The sequence below is a fragment of the Mustela lutreola genome, chromosome 10 (assembly GCF_030435805.1).
Source record: "Mustela lutreola isolate mMusLut2 chromosome 10, mMusLut2.pri, whole genome shotgun sequence".
NCBI lineage: Eukaryota > Metazoa > Chordata > Mammalia > Carnivora > Mustelidae > Mustela > Mustela lutreola.
The window spans coordinates 6,373,312-6,389,553 of NC_081299.1; the positions used below are offsets into that span (position 1 = coordinate 6,373,312).

At 57.2% G+C, this 16,242-nt stretch overlaps 1 protein-coding gene across 2 annotated transcripts in view; it reads left to right on the forward strand.

The window, feature by feature from the left end:
• Window positions 1-14,949, forward strand: part of SPSB1 (splA/ryanodine receptor domain and SOCS box containing 1) — a 66,068-nt gene extending 51,119 nt beyond the window's left edge. For both annotated transcript variants that reach the window (XM_059135696.1, XM_059135695.1), the window contains exons 2-3: window positions 4,076-4,918; window positions 12,963-14,949. In XM_059135696.1, coding sequence (XP_058991679.1) covers window positions 4,225-4,918; window positions 12,963-13,090 — 822 coding nt within the window. In that variant the 5' untranslated portion in view covers window positions 4,076-4,224 and the 3' untranslated portion in view covers window positions 13,091-14,949. The remainder of the gene's footprint in view (window positions 1-4,075; window positions 4,919-12,962) is intronic.
• The last annotated feature ends 1,293 nt before the right edge of the window (window positions 14,950-16,242 follow it).

Sequence of the window (16,242 nt, forward strand, 5' to 3'; positions counted from 1 at the left end):
GAGGGTGGCGGCAGGGCCATCTCGGTCCTCCACCTCTCCTGTTCTAGGCCCGTGGGTCACTCCACGGCCACACAGCCACACCCCTGCAGCTTTGTTTCTCCTGAAGGGACAAGGTCTGGGTCCTCCTGATTCATGGGGACACACTAAGGACTTGCAGAGTCATCCTGGGCCCCGACGCTCCCAGGACAACCCTAGGCCCTGAAAGGCCCGGACGTCTGCATTTGCCTCTCAGAAGGCAAGAGCTGGGGCCTGTGCTGCTGCTTCTGGTGCCTCCCTGAAATTTGGTATCCACTGGGGACTCTCTCCTCTGGCCCAGTGTTGACAGGAGCTGCACAGGCCAAACCAGTATTTCTGTGACTCCACACCTGGGGGGGGGTGGCGCAACATGTCTGGGCATTTTGGAGATGGCGTCAACCGATGTGCCTGGGGTTAGGACAGGGGTCAGCAAACTATGGACCCTGGGCCAAATCTGGCCCACTGTCTGTTTTTCGTAAAGAAAGTTTTATTGGAACATAACCATGCCCATTCGTTTCTATATTGTCAGAAAAGCCTAGAATATTTACTGTCTGGCCCCTGATAGAACACATTTGCCAGCCCCTGGCTTGGAAGGGACCTTAAATTTGATCTGCTCAGATACTTGGGTCTTGGCTCAAAAACAGCGTCCATCACAGGGCCAAGTGCAGTGACCAAGAAGACGGATAACAGTGATCTTTGTTCAGTGTACAGAACACAGCCTAGAAAATAAAAATAAAAACAAAACAGAAGGGAAAATGCCAGCTGTACTAGGTCCTTCTGGAATGTTGTCTCAGTGGAGCCTTAGGAAGCATGGGACACCCGTCTTAATGGAGTAGCAGACGGAGCTTCGGGAAAGCTAAGGCAGAGTCCTAGGCAGTGGCCCGAGGTGCTGTTTGGATGAACAGGTTCCCCCCAGGACTGGAAGCCCCAGCAGCCGTGCCAGTGGTGTTGGACAAAGTAGGGAGGTGCAAATGGGAGGGAAGAACCCTACTGGTCATCCCCAAGACGGGGCTAGCAGAGCTGCAGGAGACCCCACAGAAGGGCGGATCTCTGCGGCCACATTTAAAAACAGAAGGAAGGAGAGAGCAGCCGGATGGCTTCACAGCCTTGCATGGCAAGGAGGTGGCTCGGTGTGGACAACAGGAGGTCTACGAGAAGGAAGCGTCGGCTCTGACCATAGCCTGAACGCAGGGTGGGAACAGGCAGGTGACAGGTGTGTCGAGAGTGGCTCCAGGGTTGCTACAGGGCTTGGCCTGTGGGGGCGATTCTGAAGGCAGGATGGCCCAGAAGCAGCAGAGTGGCCTGGCCCCGGCCCCTGGCCAGGCCCTGGGGTGCCCATGCACGGGAGCCTCCCACGGGGCTGCACACGCTCTTTCCTGTCCCCCTTCCTCCCAGGGACTCCTGCAAGACTTTGTCCTCAGTGGGGATGACGTTGCGGGGCCCCTAATCTAGCTCAGGGGAGGCCCCTAGTCTAGACCAGGGAGCAGCCTATTCTTTCAAATAAAGTTTTATTGGAACTCAGCCATGCTCACTGATTTACACACTGTCCGTGGCTGCTTGCGGAGTTGAGTAGTTGGCAGAGTCTGCCTGGCCACAGATGCAGAACACTTACTGTCTGGCGCCATGCACAAGACCTTTGCTGGTCACCGCGTCGCTGCAGTAGGAGTTCACGTACTCCTACTGTGTGTATGGATGTACACATGCAGGTCCCGGCTCAGGGCCCTGAGAGCTCCCTCCCTCTCTCCCCTTCTCACCCCCATCACCCTTCCCCCACTCCACCCTCGACCTGCCCCGGCTCTCCCCACCTTCCCAGTTCTTCTCCATTCCCACCCCTTTCTCTCCAAGTAGATAAATTAACGTGTTGGAAGGACTTCTCCGCGCCACCTCCCTCTCCCACACAGCTGCCTGCCCGGTGTCTCCCCCGACCCCCAGCCTCCTCCTCACTCCTCACCTGGGCCCATGGTGGGGTTGGGATCTCCTGCGCCGAGATGCTGGGACAGAGCCCACCGAAGGGCAGTGACCGCTTTGCTCCAGAAACAGGGCTTCCCACAGGGCCCTACAGGGAGGTCGCTGGGCACCTGCCGCAGTGAGATGTCCGGGCAAGGAGGGTATGGATGCTTCCGACTATGGGATCTGACCTGCCCAGCTCAGGAGGCTACTGGAATGGAGTCTAGGGAGGCATAGGAGAGAGGAGTCAGGGAAGGCTGCAGCCACGCGGCCCCCAGACTTATAGTTATGAGGACCATGTTTGCACACCAAAACCCCGGCTCTCTCCACCCCCATGCAGCCTGACAAGCAGGTTCCGATGCCATGGGGGCCCCCTCTGCAGGGCCACAGGCAAGTCCTGAAGAGTTTGATGGCTCTCAGGAGTCAACGGACCTGAAGGCTTGAAATTGGGAATGTCCTGGGGCTTCAGGATGTGAGGTCACAATATCCACAGAAATTTTCAGAACCGGGGGAAGGGGGTCCCTCTAGCCGCAGAGGCACACTTCTGCTCTGTAGCAACTTTGCATACATTGGACACAAGAGGTCCTAGCCTGGCTCTGAAGAAATAACCGTGCCTCAGGCAGGCTTCCATTCCATAGCAGAGAGGGGACGATGAGAAGCTTGATGTGCTCAGTGAGGGCGGGGGAGGGACACACACAGGAACATTCACCCTCCTGAGAGCCAGCCTCCTAGAGGCCTGGCCACCCTGAAGATGCGGTCCCAGAGGTCAGAGGCAGCTTGGGTCCGCTAGAAGACTGGCGATGAGAGGCAGCAAGCCCACTGCAGATCCCTCCCCTCCTCCCGGCTCCTGCTGGCCCCCAGCCCAGATTCCCCTGCACAGCCTGCCCCCCTCTCCCAGCAGGTGCCCTGTCCCTGCCACCCACAGAGGGGCCTCCCGCAGCACCCCCCCAGCGGGCTCCTTTGGACTCTCTTCATCACAGGCTCCCAGGCCCCTCGCCCCCGCATGCACATTCAGTTCCAGTTTTTCAGCCTGGAGCCTACCTTCTCCCTTGTCTGCTTGGTCCCAGGAGCCCATCCCCCAGACCAGGCAGCCAAGAGTCCCACAGGCCAGGGAGGTTTGTGATGGCCGCAAGAAGCTCTTCCCCAGTGAGGCTCAGGAAACCCAAATAGCGTGTTCTCTTCCCTTATCCAAGACTGGACACTGAGGACAGGCATGGCAGGGGTGGTCGGTTGGCTCCACATTCCAGGCCCCCCTCCTTGGCACTGCCGATGGAAACACCGGGACAGACACAGGGAGATCTCTCTGACTTCCGACCCAGATGGGCTCTTGGGACCCAAGGGGCCAAATGTTGGCTGCTGGTTGAAGGGTGTGGCTGGGGAAAGTGGCAGTCCTTGAAGTGTTGGTCTGGCACTACGTGAGGGCAGGGGGTGAGAGCCTCTGTCCTCACCTGACCAGGGGCCAGCCTGAGGGCCATGAGAAGAGTGTCACTGGTGGCCTGGGCCAGGAGGGACATAGGACTTGCTGGAGAGGCCGCGGTAGCCTTGGGGACCAGCAAGCCAGGGGACCCCTAGGGCCTCCCAGCCGAACACCCATGCAGACCCCCAGGTGAGCTTTCTGGCTACACTGGGTCCCCTTCCCTAGCATGAGCCCCCAGAAGCAGCTGTGCTAGAAAAGAAGAGGAGCTGGGAAATGGGGCCCTGCCCCTTCTGCTGCCTCTCACGGCCTCACTTCCCCCCAGACTGTAGACAAGGGAAATACGTTTTCCCTTCCTTTGACCAAGGAGGATACCCACTGCCTCAGGCCTGATTCAGGACCCGTGCCAACTTGGCCTTCTGCCCTGAGAGACCATGGTGGGGTATTTGGTGAGGGTCGTGCAGCCGACACCATCGAGCATGTTGCCCACTCCCAGGCCCCCCTCTCCACGCCAACTCTTTCCTCGCGGTAGTCTCAGGGACAGAGCCATGGCCGCAGCGTGTCCCGCCTCGGGTGTGCCCGGAGCCCCAAAGCCGGGTTGCTGGGACGTGTCTGCGCAGGCTGCCTCATACTCCCAACTTGCCCATTCTTCCCGCACCTCTACTCACCCAGCCTCCTGTTTCTTTCTCCATCCATCAGGCAACACTGAGGGCTCCGCTGTCTCCAGAGGCCGCCCACCACCCTTCCTTGGGACCGCTATCTGGGCCTCATCAGCAAACCGGACGGGAGGCCCCACGGTTCATGAGTTTGCCCCAGGAGTCCATGCAAAGGTGAAACCAAGGGCAAACATGGGTCAGAAGGTCACTGGAGGGATCAAGACTGTGGACATGAGGGACCCCACGTACCGGCCCCTGAAGCAGGAGCTCCAGGGTCTGGACTACTGTAAGCCCACTCGCCTAGACCTGCTGCTGGACATGCCCCCCGTGTCCTACGACGTCCAGCTGCTCCACTCGTGGAACAACAACGACCGGTCGCTCAACGTCTTTGTAAAGGAGGACGACAAGCTGATCTTTCACCGGCATCCGGTGGCCCAGAGCACGGACGCCATCAGGGGCAAGGTCGGGTACACGCGCGGGCTGCACGTGTGGCAGATCACGTGGGCCATGAGGCAGCGGGGCACACACGCTGTGGTGGGGGTGGCGACAGCAGATGCCCCCCTGCACTCTGTGGGGTACACGACCCTCGTGGGGAATAACCACGAGTCCTGGGGCTGGGACTTGGGGCGCAACCGGCTCTATCACGATGGCAAAAACCAACCGAGCAAAACTTACCCGGCCTTTTTGGAGCCGGATGAAACATTTATTGTCCCTGACTCATTCCTCGTGGCCCTGGACATGGATGATGGCACCCTGAGCTTCATTGTGGACGGACAGTACATGGGAGTGGCTTTTCGAGGACTCAAGGGCAAAAAACTGTATCCTGTAGTGAGTGCCGTGTGGGGCCACTGTGAGATCCGCATGCGCTACTTGAATGGACTCGATCGTAAGTGTCCTGTGTTTTGTCCAGTGTGAGGGTTCCTGGACTCCCTGTGGCCCTGGGGTCCTAGCTGCGCCTGCCCAAAAATTTACAGTCACTGGAACTAGAAAGTCTTTAAGTAGCTATCCCAGCGTATTCAGACCCTCAGAGGCTGTTTTTGCATGCCTCTGCTTCAATGAAGAATTCTAACTGGAGTCTGGCAGATTACCTGATAGCTTCTCGTGGATGGGTGAATGAATGGGTGGCTGGATGAGTGGATGGATGGATGGATGGTTGGATGGTTAGATGGTTGGATGGATGGCTGTGTGGGTGGATGAATGGGAAGGTGGATGGATGGGTACATGGTTAGATGCTCTTTGTTTCTGGTTGACCTGCCTCCAGTTTTGATCTGCAGTTGACCAAATTCTGTCACAATAGCCAACATACTACTGAACTGGGATTTGCCATTTTGGGGTTATGAGGACTTCTTACATAAATGAAAGCCAGTGACCTCTCTTGCTCATTAGATAGGTTTAGGGTCTCTCTCTTCTGGTGCCAGAGGCTTCTGAGTTGGTTCCTTTAGACCAGGTCCCCTGGGAGGAGCTTGTTTAGTCATGATGTCAGGAGGCCTTTGGAGAAGAACATGTGGATTAGAAACAGGCTGAATCAGCAATGATTTCCACCAATCCTTTGGAAAAGGGAGTGGCCTTTCTCAGACCACACGTGAAAATAGGACATGTGGTGACATGTCCTAGTTTAGGAGGTAGAGGACTCTGTGGCTTCATGGCTGGGACCCATGGTGACAGGAGATCCCAGAGTTCCAGAATTATCCATCCCATGTTTGACCCTTAGTCTTCCATAGGTCCTTTCTACCATCTTCAGACCTCAACCTGGAAAGGGGGTGGGGCGGAAAGCTTTGCCCACCCGCGTCTTGACTGTCCCTACAGGACAGGTTTGGCCTGGCACCCAGTAGGCCAGGTGAGCAGTCAGGGGCCCCCTGCTGGGGTCAGAAGCACAGATGCTTACTGTGGTCTTGCAGCGTCCAAATCGTCAGCTCCTCCCACACCTCTTCCCTGCTTCAGCCTTGGAGAATATCGGAGAAAATATCCAGGACATAAGGCAGAGGGACCTCTTAAATGCTTCTCTTTGGAAGCTGCCACTACCCGTCTTTCCCTTGCTCCTTGCCTCTGCCTTTGGCCTGGTGATGGCAATGACCTCACCAGTGCAGTCTAGTATCCCTGGGTCATCAGACTCGCGGCAGGGGCAATGAGCTGTGCCTCTGGCAGGTAGCCTCCCCGAGGAGGTGACTTCAGATCTGGTCTCAGGAACCAGCAGAGCAAGTTCCGTGAGTCTGTCTCCCCAGGTGATGGTATGGTAGTATAAAGTCCGTAGTCAAATCTGCCCGAGGCCAGGATGGGCAGGGTTTGGGAGAACCAGACACCTCCTGCCCAGAACCTAGGATCTCAGGAGCCCTAGCCCTGGCAAAGGAGTGACCATAGCCCTCGGTAACTTACTGCCCGTTCTGTGCAGATGGAGGAATGGATTGCTGGGCTGCCCATGCTGTCACTGGTCTGCTGGTCTCCACAAGAGCAGTGCAGCCGTCACCGCCCCCCCCAGCAACAGGTGCATCAGCGTTCCCCGTTCACAGAGCCAGCTCTAATACAGAACACAGACTGCCCAGGGGCCCAGGGGGACACTAGCCTGTTCACTGTGGCAAGTCGGGACACACCCCAGCAGAATTGTTCCTCTGCTGAATCAAGGCAAGCCTCGGCAAAGGTTCTGCCACAACAGTCCTGGAGGCCCAGATGGGCATCTTATAAAGAGACAGAGGCCCGTCGTCAGCTCTGCATCAGATGGGAGGTCGAGTGATTTTGTAATTTTTCTTGTCGGGAGGAAACGGAAAGGGATCCAGGGGAGGGGATGGGCGTGGGAACGTGTTGCTGAGGGTTGCATCTGGTTCTGGGTCTTGGGTGGAGACTCCAAGTGCCAGGTGGCTTGAGCCTACCTTGGATTGTCTTGATTAATGATGAGGACCCCCCCCCCCCCCGAAATGTCATGCTATAACACAGCGAAGTCTGCCTTCCTGCTGGGCGGCCAAGACAATTGCTGGGAGGCAGCAAGGGAAGGATTCACTCAAGAGGCGGTCAGACGAGGGAGCAGGAGGCAAGCCTCAAATCCAGCTCCCTGAAGGGAGAGCCAGGGTAACTTAAAGGCAAAAGGAAAAGGTGTGGGTAAAAAGTCGCACAGGGAGTCTGCCACTGCGATCAGTCCCGTGAACTCTCTGGTTACTGGTTTCGATGAAAGGGAGATGAGGCAGAGTGGCCATGAGGCTTGGGGGAGAGGAGTGGCCTGGACAACAGATGAAGAAGGACTTCTAGAAAGACGAGGCGGTGCCAGGTCGAGCACCGGGAGGGCTGAGAGGTGTCCATCAGCTGTGGCAACAAGGCCATCGCTGGTGACCTTGACTGAAGTTGTCAGGGTTGGGTGGGGTCAGACGCCTGACAGAGCACTGGGTCTGCAGAGGAGCGAGAAGGCTGGTGTGTTCGATTCGGGGGGCTGCTGGAACAGATGACTGCCGCTGGGTGCTTAAACCAACAGAATGCGTTCTCTTACTGCTCCGGAGCCCAGACTACAAAGTCGGGTGTCAGCAGGATTGGTTTCTTCTGAGGGCCTCCGTCCTGGCTCCTGCTGGTTGCCGGCAGTCTTGCCTGTGGACGCGTTCCCCCGTCTCTGCCTCCATCTCTACATGGCCTCCTGTGTCTGTCCTCATCTTACCGGGACACCAGCCGTTGGATTCTGGGCCCGGCCCAGCCCAGTCATACTCCAACATGACCTCACCTTAAGTAATGACATCTGCAAAGATACTATTTTCAAGAGGGCCACATTCTGAGGCTCCAGGTGCTTCTGAATTTAGAAGAGGGGGATACTATTCCTCCATTGTATATATACAGAGAGAGAGATGTGGAGACAGTGACTCTAGACCATTCCCATGAGACCCCCCAGGCCACCCCCTTAGGGGAAGGTGAGACGGTAGTCAGATGGGGTATCCATTGGTTGGATGAGGTTGAAGGGCACCTAAGTCTTCTGCCCATGAGAGTTTGCCTTACTTTCCAAGGTCACTGAGGAAGGGGGAATATCATGGTGAGACGGGGTCTGTGGTCCACTGGGAGCGGAGTGTGAAAAGCAGAAAATCTGGCCAGGGCTGGCTAGAGACATCATCTCGGGGTCACGGCCTTGGAGGCGTTCTGACTTGTTAGCCCTCCCTGGGCTGTCTGGGAAGTCATCCTCACCCTCCTTCCCCACCCTGCCCCGCCCCGCCCCGCCCCACCCCTCCCTGCCCCAGACACCAGGTCCTGACCTCTACAGGGAGCAGCGGTTTGCAGAGCTGGTCAGCCAGACTTGCTAAGCAGGGCCTCCCCCGTGCTGCAGGGCTCGCCGCAGTGAGCAGTCCGTAGTGCCTTCCCCTGGGCACCAGGCCGACACTCTCCAGCACTGCCCCGTCCCCTGCCCCTGTGCACCAAGCCCACCCTCCCCAGCAGAGTCCCTGTCCCCTTCCCCCTAGACCCTCCTAGCAGAGTCCCTGTCCCTGTACTGAGGCCAGAGCCAGAGCAAAAGCAGAGCTAGTGATCAGTGTGTCCCTATGTGACACCCCCCCATTGTCCAGCCAGCTCTGACCACAGGCCACTTGTTCTGACCACCTCAGGCCTTGAGACCTTCTGGGGCTGAAGCCACAGCCAGAGGGACTATGGTGTCACTTTCCTCTTGCCTGGGGTGAAGGGGTGGACATGACCATTGTAGCGAGGAGACAGGGCCCACGGTGGCCTTCAGGCCTGCCTGCCCCCTCCCTGAGACGCAAAAAGCAAAGACCTACTTGCAAGCCGTAGGCTGGCCACCACCCAAGGGAGGGTCCCTGCTCCATGGGTCTTCCCTGCCTCTACCACTTGTGACCGCGTCTCCCGCTAAGGAAAGCTTTCCCCTGCGTTCCTCCATTTTCAAATTCTCCCTTTTATAGCTCCCAGATAAGTTTGGTGAGGTTTTTTATGATTGTGGGTTCAGAGAGGGCTCCGCTCTTTTCCTCAGGAGACTTTCGACTTGGTGGCCTCCTCCTGGGGTCCTCCTGGCCTCCCTAGATGACCTCCTGGGGTGCCTCACCCAGTGGTGGATCCTACCTGCACCTGTTCCCCCTGCGCTCCAGGAAGCTCCTAGTCAGGGACGCTAATCACTCGCACCTGCAGGGGCTTCCTTCCGGGGGAGAGAGGCCACTGAGGAGGGAGGGGGTCTTTCTAGGCCCCCTGTCCCCCGAAAGGCTGGCATATGAGGACAGTAGGCTCTCAGAGTGGGGGGAGCAGGGACCCAGAATTGCCAAGCCACCCAGCCGGGCGTCAGGCGTCGTTTCCTGGCTGCCAAGAACAAGGGGTCGTGTTTTGTTTTGCTGCTTTTTTGTAAGAACCGCTTCATGTCGAGGGGAAACGCGCACAGAGGCTGATGGTCCTCCGCGATGGCCGACCTCCACCCAGGACTTCCTAGAATCCATTTCACGGAGCATTTTCAGTGCAAGCAGGAGTGAGCGGGAGGTCAGTCTCGGGACCAGTGAAGGCGACGGGTGGGAACGGGAACGTGGCTGGATCAGGAGTGCGTCTTGACGTGAGTGAGACTCCTGTCCTTGACCTCACAGACCTGAAGTTCATTCCCTGAGCTCGTGAGCTAGTGCAGGGGCAGGCCCTGGAGGTGTGAGTGGGGTTGTAGCCTCTCTGAGGAGTGTGGACAGGTCGGGTCGGCATGCTGGGCCACGCACAGTCAGACAGGCCACCTGGTAATCATTCCTCCTAGAAACCTAGAAACGTGGAAATTAGCACAGAGACCCTTCCTCGACCTTCCGCTCCCATAAACAGCACTGATTCACTCTCCAAAGAAACCTTGGCCTTCCCTGTTTGGGAACTTCAGGGTGTGGAACTCCAGTGGGCTCCTGGCTTTGTGGATGGAGCTGGATACAGAGTCAGGAGGCCCCCGTCCAAGGCATTGAGGTGGGGAGGCCTTCTTGGGTTCCATCAGTGACCAACTGAAATCAGGACAGACATTTTCCATGGCCCGGTACCCAAGTCCGGTTGCATTCCTGCTCTCTGCCCGGCCTTTGGAAAGCAGCCAGACCATGACCCCGTGCATCACTTGCCCCCTACAAGATCCAGGAGGGAGGGGGATGACCTGTGCACGTGTTTGCATCCCCCAGGAACAGACCCATCCATGGGATGCTTGTGTGACTGGTCGTATTTTCAGCTTGTGGTGCGTCACTGTATCTGCCAGCTGCGGCTTCTGCAGCTCATCCTGGCGGGACTGGGGCCTCTGAAAGACACATCCCTTCCGGGCTCACAACCGCTCTCCACCTGGATTGCTCAGTGTGGTCCTAAGATGGTCAGGCTTTTCGGGGGAGCGGAAGGAGGTAGCCACAGGTCCTCACCCCTTGGGGTCAACCGCAGGGGCTCTCGGGAGCTTCCTCCGCATGCCCGACTATGGAATTGGCTGAATGTGGGTGCATGTCCATGTTCTCGCCCTTGGCTCCCCACTCCCCAAGCCATTTCCCCATCTGTAGATTGCAGGGGCCACAGTCCCTGCCAGGCACCCCATTCATGGTCCGCAAGTTGCTGCTGGTGATGTTCTAAACATATAATTTATTTATTTGACAGAGAGAAATCACAAGTAGGCAGAGAAGCAGGCAGGGGAGGGGGGGAATGCAGGCTCCCTGCTGAGCAGAGATCCCGATATGGGGCTCCATCCCAGGACCCTGGGATTGTGACCTGAGCTGAAGGCAGAGGCTTTGACCCACTGAGGCACCCAGGCGCCCCTGCTGCTGCTGATGTTAATTTCAGGTCGGTTGTCACCAAAAATAAGGGAGCTGGAGCAGGGGGTGTGCAGGGCTCTGCCGCTTAGAAGCATTTCTTAGTGAGGGTCCCCATGGGATGCCTGGAAACCATTAAGCTAAGAGGGATAATGGGAACTCTGTCTCAGCCTTCCCTCCACAGCCCTGCTCGGCACTCTGGCCACAGTCAGTGGTTCTTGATACTTCCTTAAGGGTCCCCAACTGACCAGGGGAAAGCCCCTCTGCCTCCCCATGGGCGTCCAAACCACATTCTGGAGGGAGAAGGGGCTGGCCCAAGGTGGCAGAGGGAGAGAGCTCCGAGTGGAGGAGAGCAAGGAGCACGCGCAGGACCCCACCGTGGGGGAGACCCAGGGCTCCGTGGGCTTGGGGAGAAGCCCGCCCCTGCTCCCCAGGCGTCTGGAATGCTCACCACCTCAAAGGTGGTGACAGACAGAAGATAATTTAGCTCATCCTCCTGCCTCTGACGGAGGCTCCCCTCGATCATCCTGGGCTGTCCAGGAATGGCCCCAATTCAAAGCTTTTCATGAAAAACACTGATCATTTCAGTTCCCTTTCTGGTCTCGCTGTGGCTGACGGCCCATGGGAGATGAAGAGTAGCTGCCTGCCTTCTCCGAGAGCTGGGAATGTAGTAAATGCGTTACCAAGCCTGAGCCCGAGTCTGTGGATAGCAGCTGGTCAGGATGTGATTCACAGGCTGTACCAGTCCCGTGTTTAAAGAGCGCGACCACTAGGCCACCCTCTGTGTGATGGGCTTTAGAACACCTTCATGGCCCCTCCAAAACCTCAACCGCCCTCACTCCCCCATTTCCTCCCAGAGCCTTCAGCTGTAACATTTGTTCCTCAACACTTGAGTTTTTTCAATGTTATTTTTAATATTCTGAGACACACTTTGATCCCCTTCTCATTGAAGACCTGGGGTCTCGAGGGAAATGCTGGGGTTTTTTTTTTCTCAGTTTTTTGGCCACAGGGGAGTCTCAGTGTCAAGGGGAAACCCTGGCCGAAGCCACAGATGCCCGTCTCTTTAGCTCTTTCCGGATCTCTTTTCCGGATCTCAGGGTGGGCCAGCCCTGAGCAGCTGCAGGTGTGCTCGCCAGGAAGAGTCACCTGCAGGGAGGCAGGGAGAGCGAGGCCCCCTCTGCCCCCCCCCCCCAGAGGAGAGTTCATCTGAGACATGGGCTGCATGGAGCCTCTCTTGGGGGAAGACAGGTCCAGGCTGTCTGGAGACATAAGGACCAAAGTGCTTTTACAGGCTGTGGCTAGAAATTCCTCTCAAATCCAGGTGCCCGAGGCAGCACCATGAGCCCTGCCTCAGTTTCCCTGGCTGTGAGATGCTCTGGCGGTGCCGGGGGCAGCCTCGAGGGTCCCGGCTGTGGAGGCTGGGCTGGCATTGTCACCTGCCCTGGCCTGGGCCCCGACCTTCACCCTGTCAGATGCAAAGAAGTGCAAGGACTTCGGGTTTCTGCGGACTCTGCCCCTTCAGGCCGTGGGATGGCCGGGCCTGCCTCCCGGGCATTTCTTCCATCTTCCTTGGCAGCACGGTTTGGTGGCCAAGGATGTGGTTGCCGAGCCGGGCTGCCTGGATTCGGACCCCAGCACGTAACCTGGACACGTGGGGCCCCCTCTGCTTCAGCGCCCTCACCAGTGTGGTGGGGACCGCTGCGGGACCCGCAAGCACCAGGCTAACGCAGATTCCCTTCCCGAGCGCCTGTGTGGGGTCTGGAGCCTGGGGCCCGTGCTGGGACCGGCTGGCTTCCATGCGCTGCGGTCGGACACGCAGTGAAGGCTTGTCGGCTGGGTAAGAGGAGGGGCCGCCTGGGCTCGAACCCGGCTCCTTCTCCTTCCAGCGCCGTGACCCTGGGCAAGTTATTGGGGCTCTCTGTCCCTCAGTGTCATCAGTTTAGTGGGGACGATAATAGTGATGTGTCCCTGCGATTGTTAAGTCCCTCCTAACGAACCACTCTTCAATGAGTTTGCGTCTTCAGGGGGCTCACAGGGGGCCTGGCCCAGAGCAGGTTCTCTCCGTGTTTGCCATTAACAGTTGATTGAAAATGTGAGGTTGCCTCGTTGCTGATTGTATAGTGACACATCATAGTACCGCTAGGGTGGCTGTCACTGTTCGTGTTGTTCCTTCTAGAGCCTTCTAGAGCCATCCAGAGCCATGCTAACCTGTTCTCGCTCTCTCCTCCGTCCCCCCAGCCGAGCCCCTGCCACTCATGGATCTGTGCCGCCGCTCGGTGCGCCTGGCCCTGGGGAAGGAGCGTCTGGCTGACATCCACACGCTACCACTGCCGGCCTCCCTCAAGGCCTACCTCCTCTACCAGTGATGCTCCACCCCTGCACCGCCAGCACGCCAGCCACCTGGTGCCACCATGCTGGCCTGCCGCCGTGCCCCGCACCTCGGACCGGCCCCCGGCCCCCTGTCCATCCGCCCCCGCTGCCCCTGCCGGCTACCGACAGCTCGACGCAGGCTCCTCATTCCCCGTCCCGACCTTGGCAGAAGCCCCCTGCACTCCGTTTCCACAGTCCCTCTGCGGAAGTCTGTGGACAACAGACTCCTAGGAAGCCCTCCACGGAGCTCCAGCCCACCCTCGGGGTGGCATGAGGATCTCCATGCCCCCTGCCCTGACCTGGCAGGGCCCAGGAGGAGGCACCCCGGCCTTCTCCAAGAGCAGATCCCAGGGCCACTAAGAGGTGCTCGGATGAGGGCTGGTGCTGAGGCCAGCGGGGCCATGCCTCAGCAGACCACACTCAGGACGTCAGAGACTCTTCACGGACACTGAGGCAGAAGCCAAAATAGGACCTTCCACAGGCACACAAGCACCCAGCATCAGCCCCGGCTGTCAGCCCCCTGGTACCCTGTATTTATTCTTTTAACAATAACAAAAGCCATTTATTTATTCCATTTAGAAAGGAAACCTGTTTCGTTCCCCTCTCTCCGGAGTGTTCTATAGCTTCCCTTCTACCCGCCCCTCCTCGGGATGTGTGCGTCTCCCCTGTCCCTCTTGTTGGGCTGTGGCTGTGGTGTGTCCTTACATGGGCACAACAGTGTCTCCCTGTGGGTCCCCGGACCTACAGTTCCCAAGGGGCTCTGCTTGGTGTTCCTGAGCCCATGCAATATGAGGGTCTTGGGGGACCCGTCTACAAGGGCTGTGGCGCGCCCCTTGTCTCCAGCCAGGAGACATCCATCTTTGCACATGATTTTCCTTCTTTAGTCTTCTGTCGGGGGTTTGCTTTTGCTTTCCCAGCGGAGACCTCCCATGCACATCCTCAGAAACTCTGGCCTCCCAGAGCTGGAGCTAAGCAGGGAGGATGAGCAGGTCTCCAGCCCCAGGGAAGCCAGGGGCGCGGCGGGGCGGGGAGCCCAGAGTAAGGTCAAGGCCCCTCGGAAGCCAGTGCAGGCCTCCGCCTAGTGTCCCCGTCCGGGCTCTGTGCCCAGGGGGAGCAGCCTCAGCTCATCGCGACCCCCCAGAGCCATACGAGGAGCAGGGCAGGGTGGGGCGGGGCAACAAGCGGAGCAGGAGGACTCCTGGCTCCCTGCCGCAGCCCCCCACCAAGTAGCAGACCCCAACCCTGCAGCCGCGCTTACCGCTTCTTTGATCTCGAAGTCAGCTCGCTTAGAATCTGACTTCTGCTCATTTCTGTACAGGTACAATAGATGACTTTATTTGTCTAAATGTTTAATATATATACATATATATTTGTCTGTAAGAATTATGTTTTAAACAGCTGCTGTAGGGTACCTTTAAAAAAGAAAAAGTCTTCCAGTGGAGTATATTTTTTAAAGCACAAAATTGGTGCCAAGTCTGGGTGAGGAATGTAAATTAACCCCCTTATTATTTTGAATTTTTTTTTCCAAGTCGGGGGAGAAACCTTACCTGTAAGACTTTTAAAGACTTTTCCTCACTTCTGTTTCAGGGTGGGTCATGTTCTCATGAATGTTGCACACAAGAGAGTTTTACTTCCTTGGGAGCCTTGACCCAGTGTCCTCCCGCCGGCGCTCGATGAATCGTGGGCTGTTGGTCCTTTCTCTGCCCCTCTGTCCCCCGGCTTCCCAGACCTCAGCCCCACCCTTCTCTCCTCTCCGCCCAGAACCTTGTGACCTGTACAGTTTTGAAACTCCCGTTCCATTTTATGATGATTAATAATAGTAACCTAATAAAGGAAAGTTTATTAAAATACCAAACCACTTTGAGTCCCTCTTTGTGCCTTGGGGGGAAGGGAAAGGGGTGTGGCCAAACCCTCCCTGGGTCCAGTTTTCAATAGATAATGAGGTGATCCCTGGGGACCCCATGGCCGAGGATGGGAGGCCAGCCAGAGCCCCCATGAGGAGGAGAATCCTAGAGAGGTGATCCTAAAATGTCTCCATCCCTTTTCAGAAGTTCGTGAGCCTGCAGCCCAGACTGAGCCTTTCTGAGGGATTCTGCCCATCGATGAGACCTCTGGCTCATCAGTGTCCTACAGCTTGAGTTGACAGTGGGCTTTTTAGGGGCAGAGTAGAAGCCCGAGGGGGCATTCTCTCAGTCCAAGCTCTGCACATGCAGTAGAAGGAGCTGGTCCTTTACTCACTTCTGTGTCCCCAGTGCCAAGCGCACAGTGACACTGACGAGCTTTCTCAGGGAACCTATTCTCCCCGCTGCTGTGGGCAGGATCCCCCCAACCCCATGACCTAGCAGAGGAGACGGGAAAATCCGGCTTCTTCAGCGGACTGGTGAGCGATACGTGAATAGTCAAGACATTTACTAGATACGATCGCATGTCATGACTAGTCTGCAAAGAATTGGCAAGAATGCAGTTCAGCTCCCTGTGGACCCATCAGGATCTCCTGGTGCTGTGAAAAGCGGCGTGGTCTGGGGGCCTGGGAGCCCTTGGACCAAAGTCCCCTGTCCTTTTCTCTGCCCGCCTCCTAGCCAGCTTTCCTCAGACCACCTGCCCTGGCATGCCCCTGGGAGGTATTGGCTAAAATGCACGTTTTCTCAGAGCTCTGCCCGACCTGAACCGAATCAGCGTTTCTGGGGCCAGGCCAGGGATCTGCAGTTTTCTCAAACTCCCCAAGTGACCTTGCCTAAGAGTTTGGAGACCACTGTTTGTGACTGTGTCAGCTCTTTTTCCGGACAAGTTGCTGAGGGAAGGGAAATTCTTTCAGTGTGTTGGTGGGTTGGCCCAGCGACGAGCAACAGGGACTCCTGAGTCAGACCTGGGTTCAGATGTTGGCTCTGACCCCTCCCTCGCTGTGGGCTCTTGGATGAGCCTCCGTCGAATGGCAGTCCTCACAGTGCTCATCTCGTAGGAGGGTAGCAAGGGTGAAATGAGGCTTTCAAACAGGGCCTGGCATACCAGCAAATGTGCAAACAGATGCTTTTAAAGCTCATGCACTTCTGTTCTGGAAAATGGTCCAAACATCCCTAAACCAACTTTCCGATAAATGTTCCTTCTTCTTGGGTAAAGTCTCCAAAGATCAAGGTGGGTACAAGGGAAA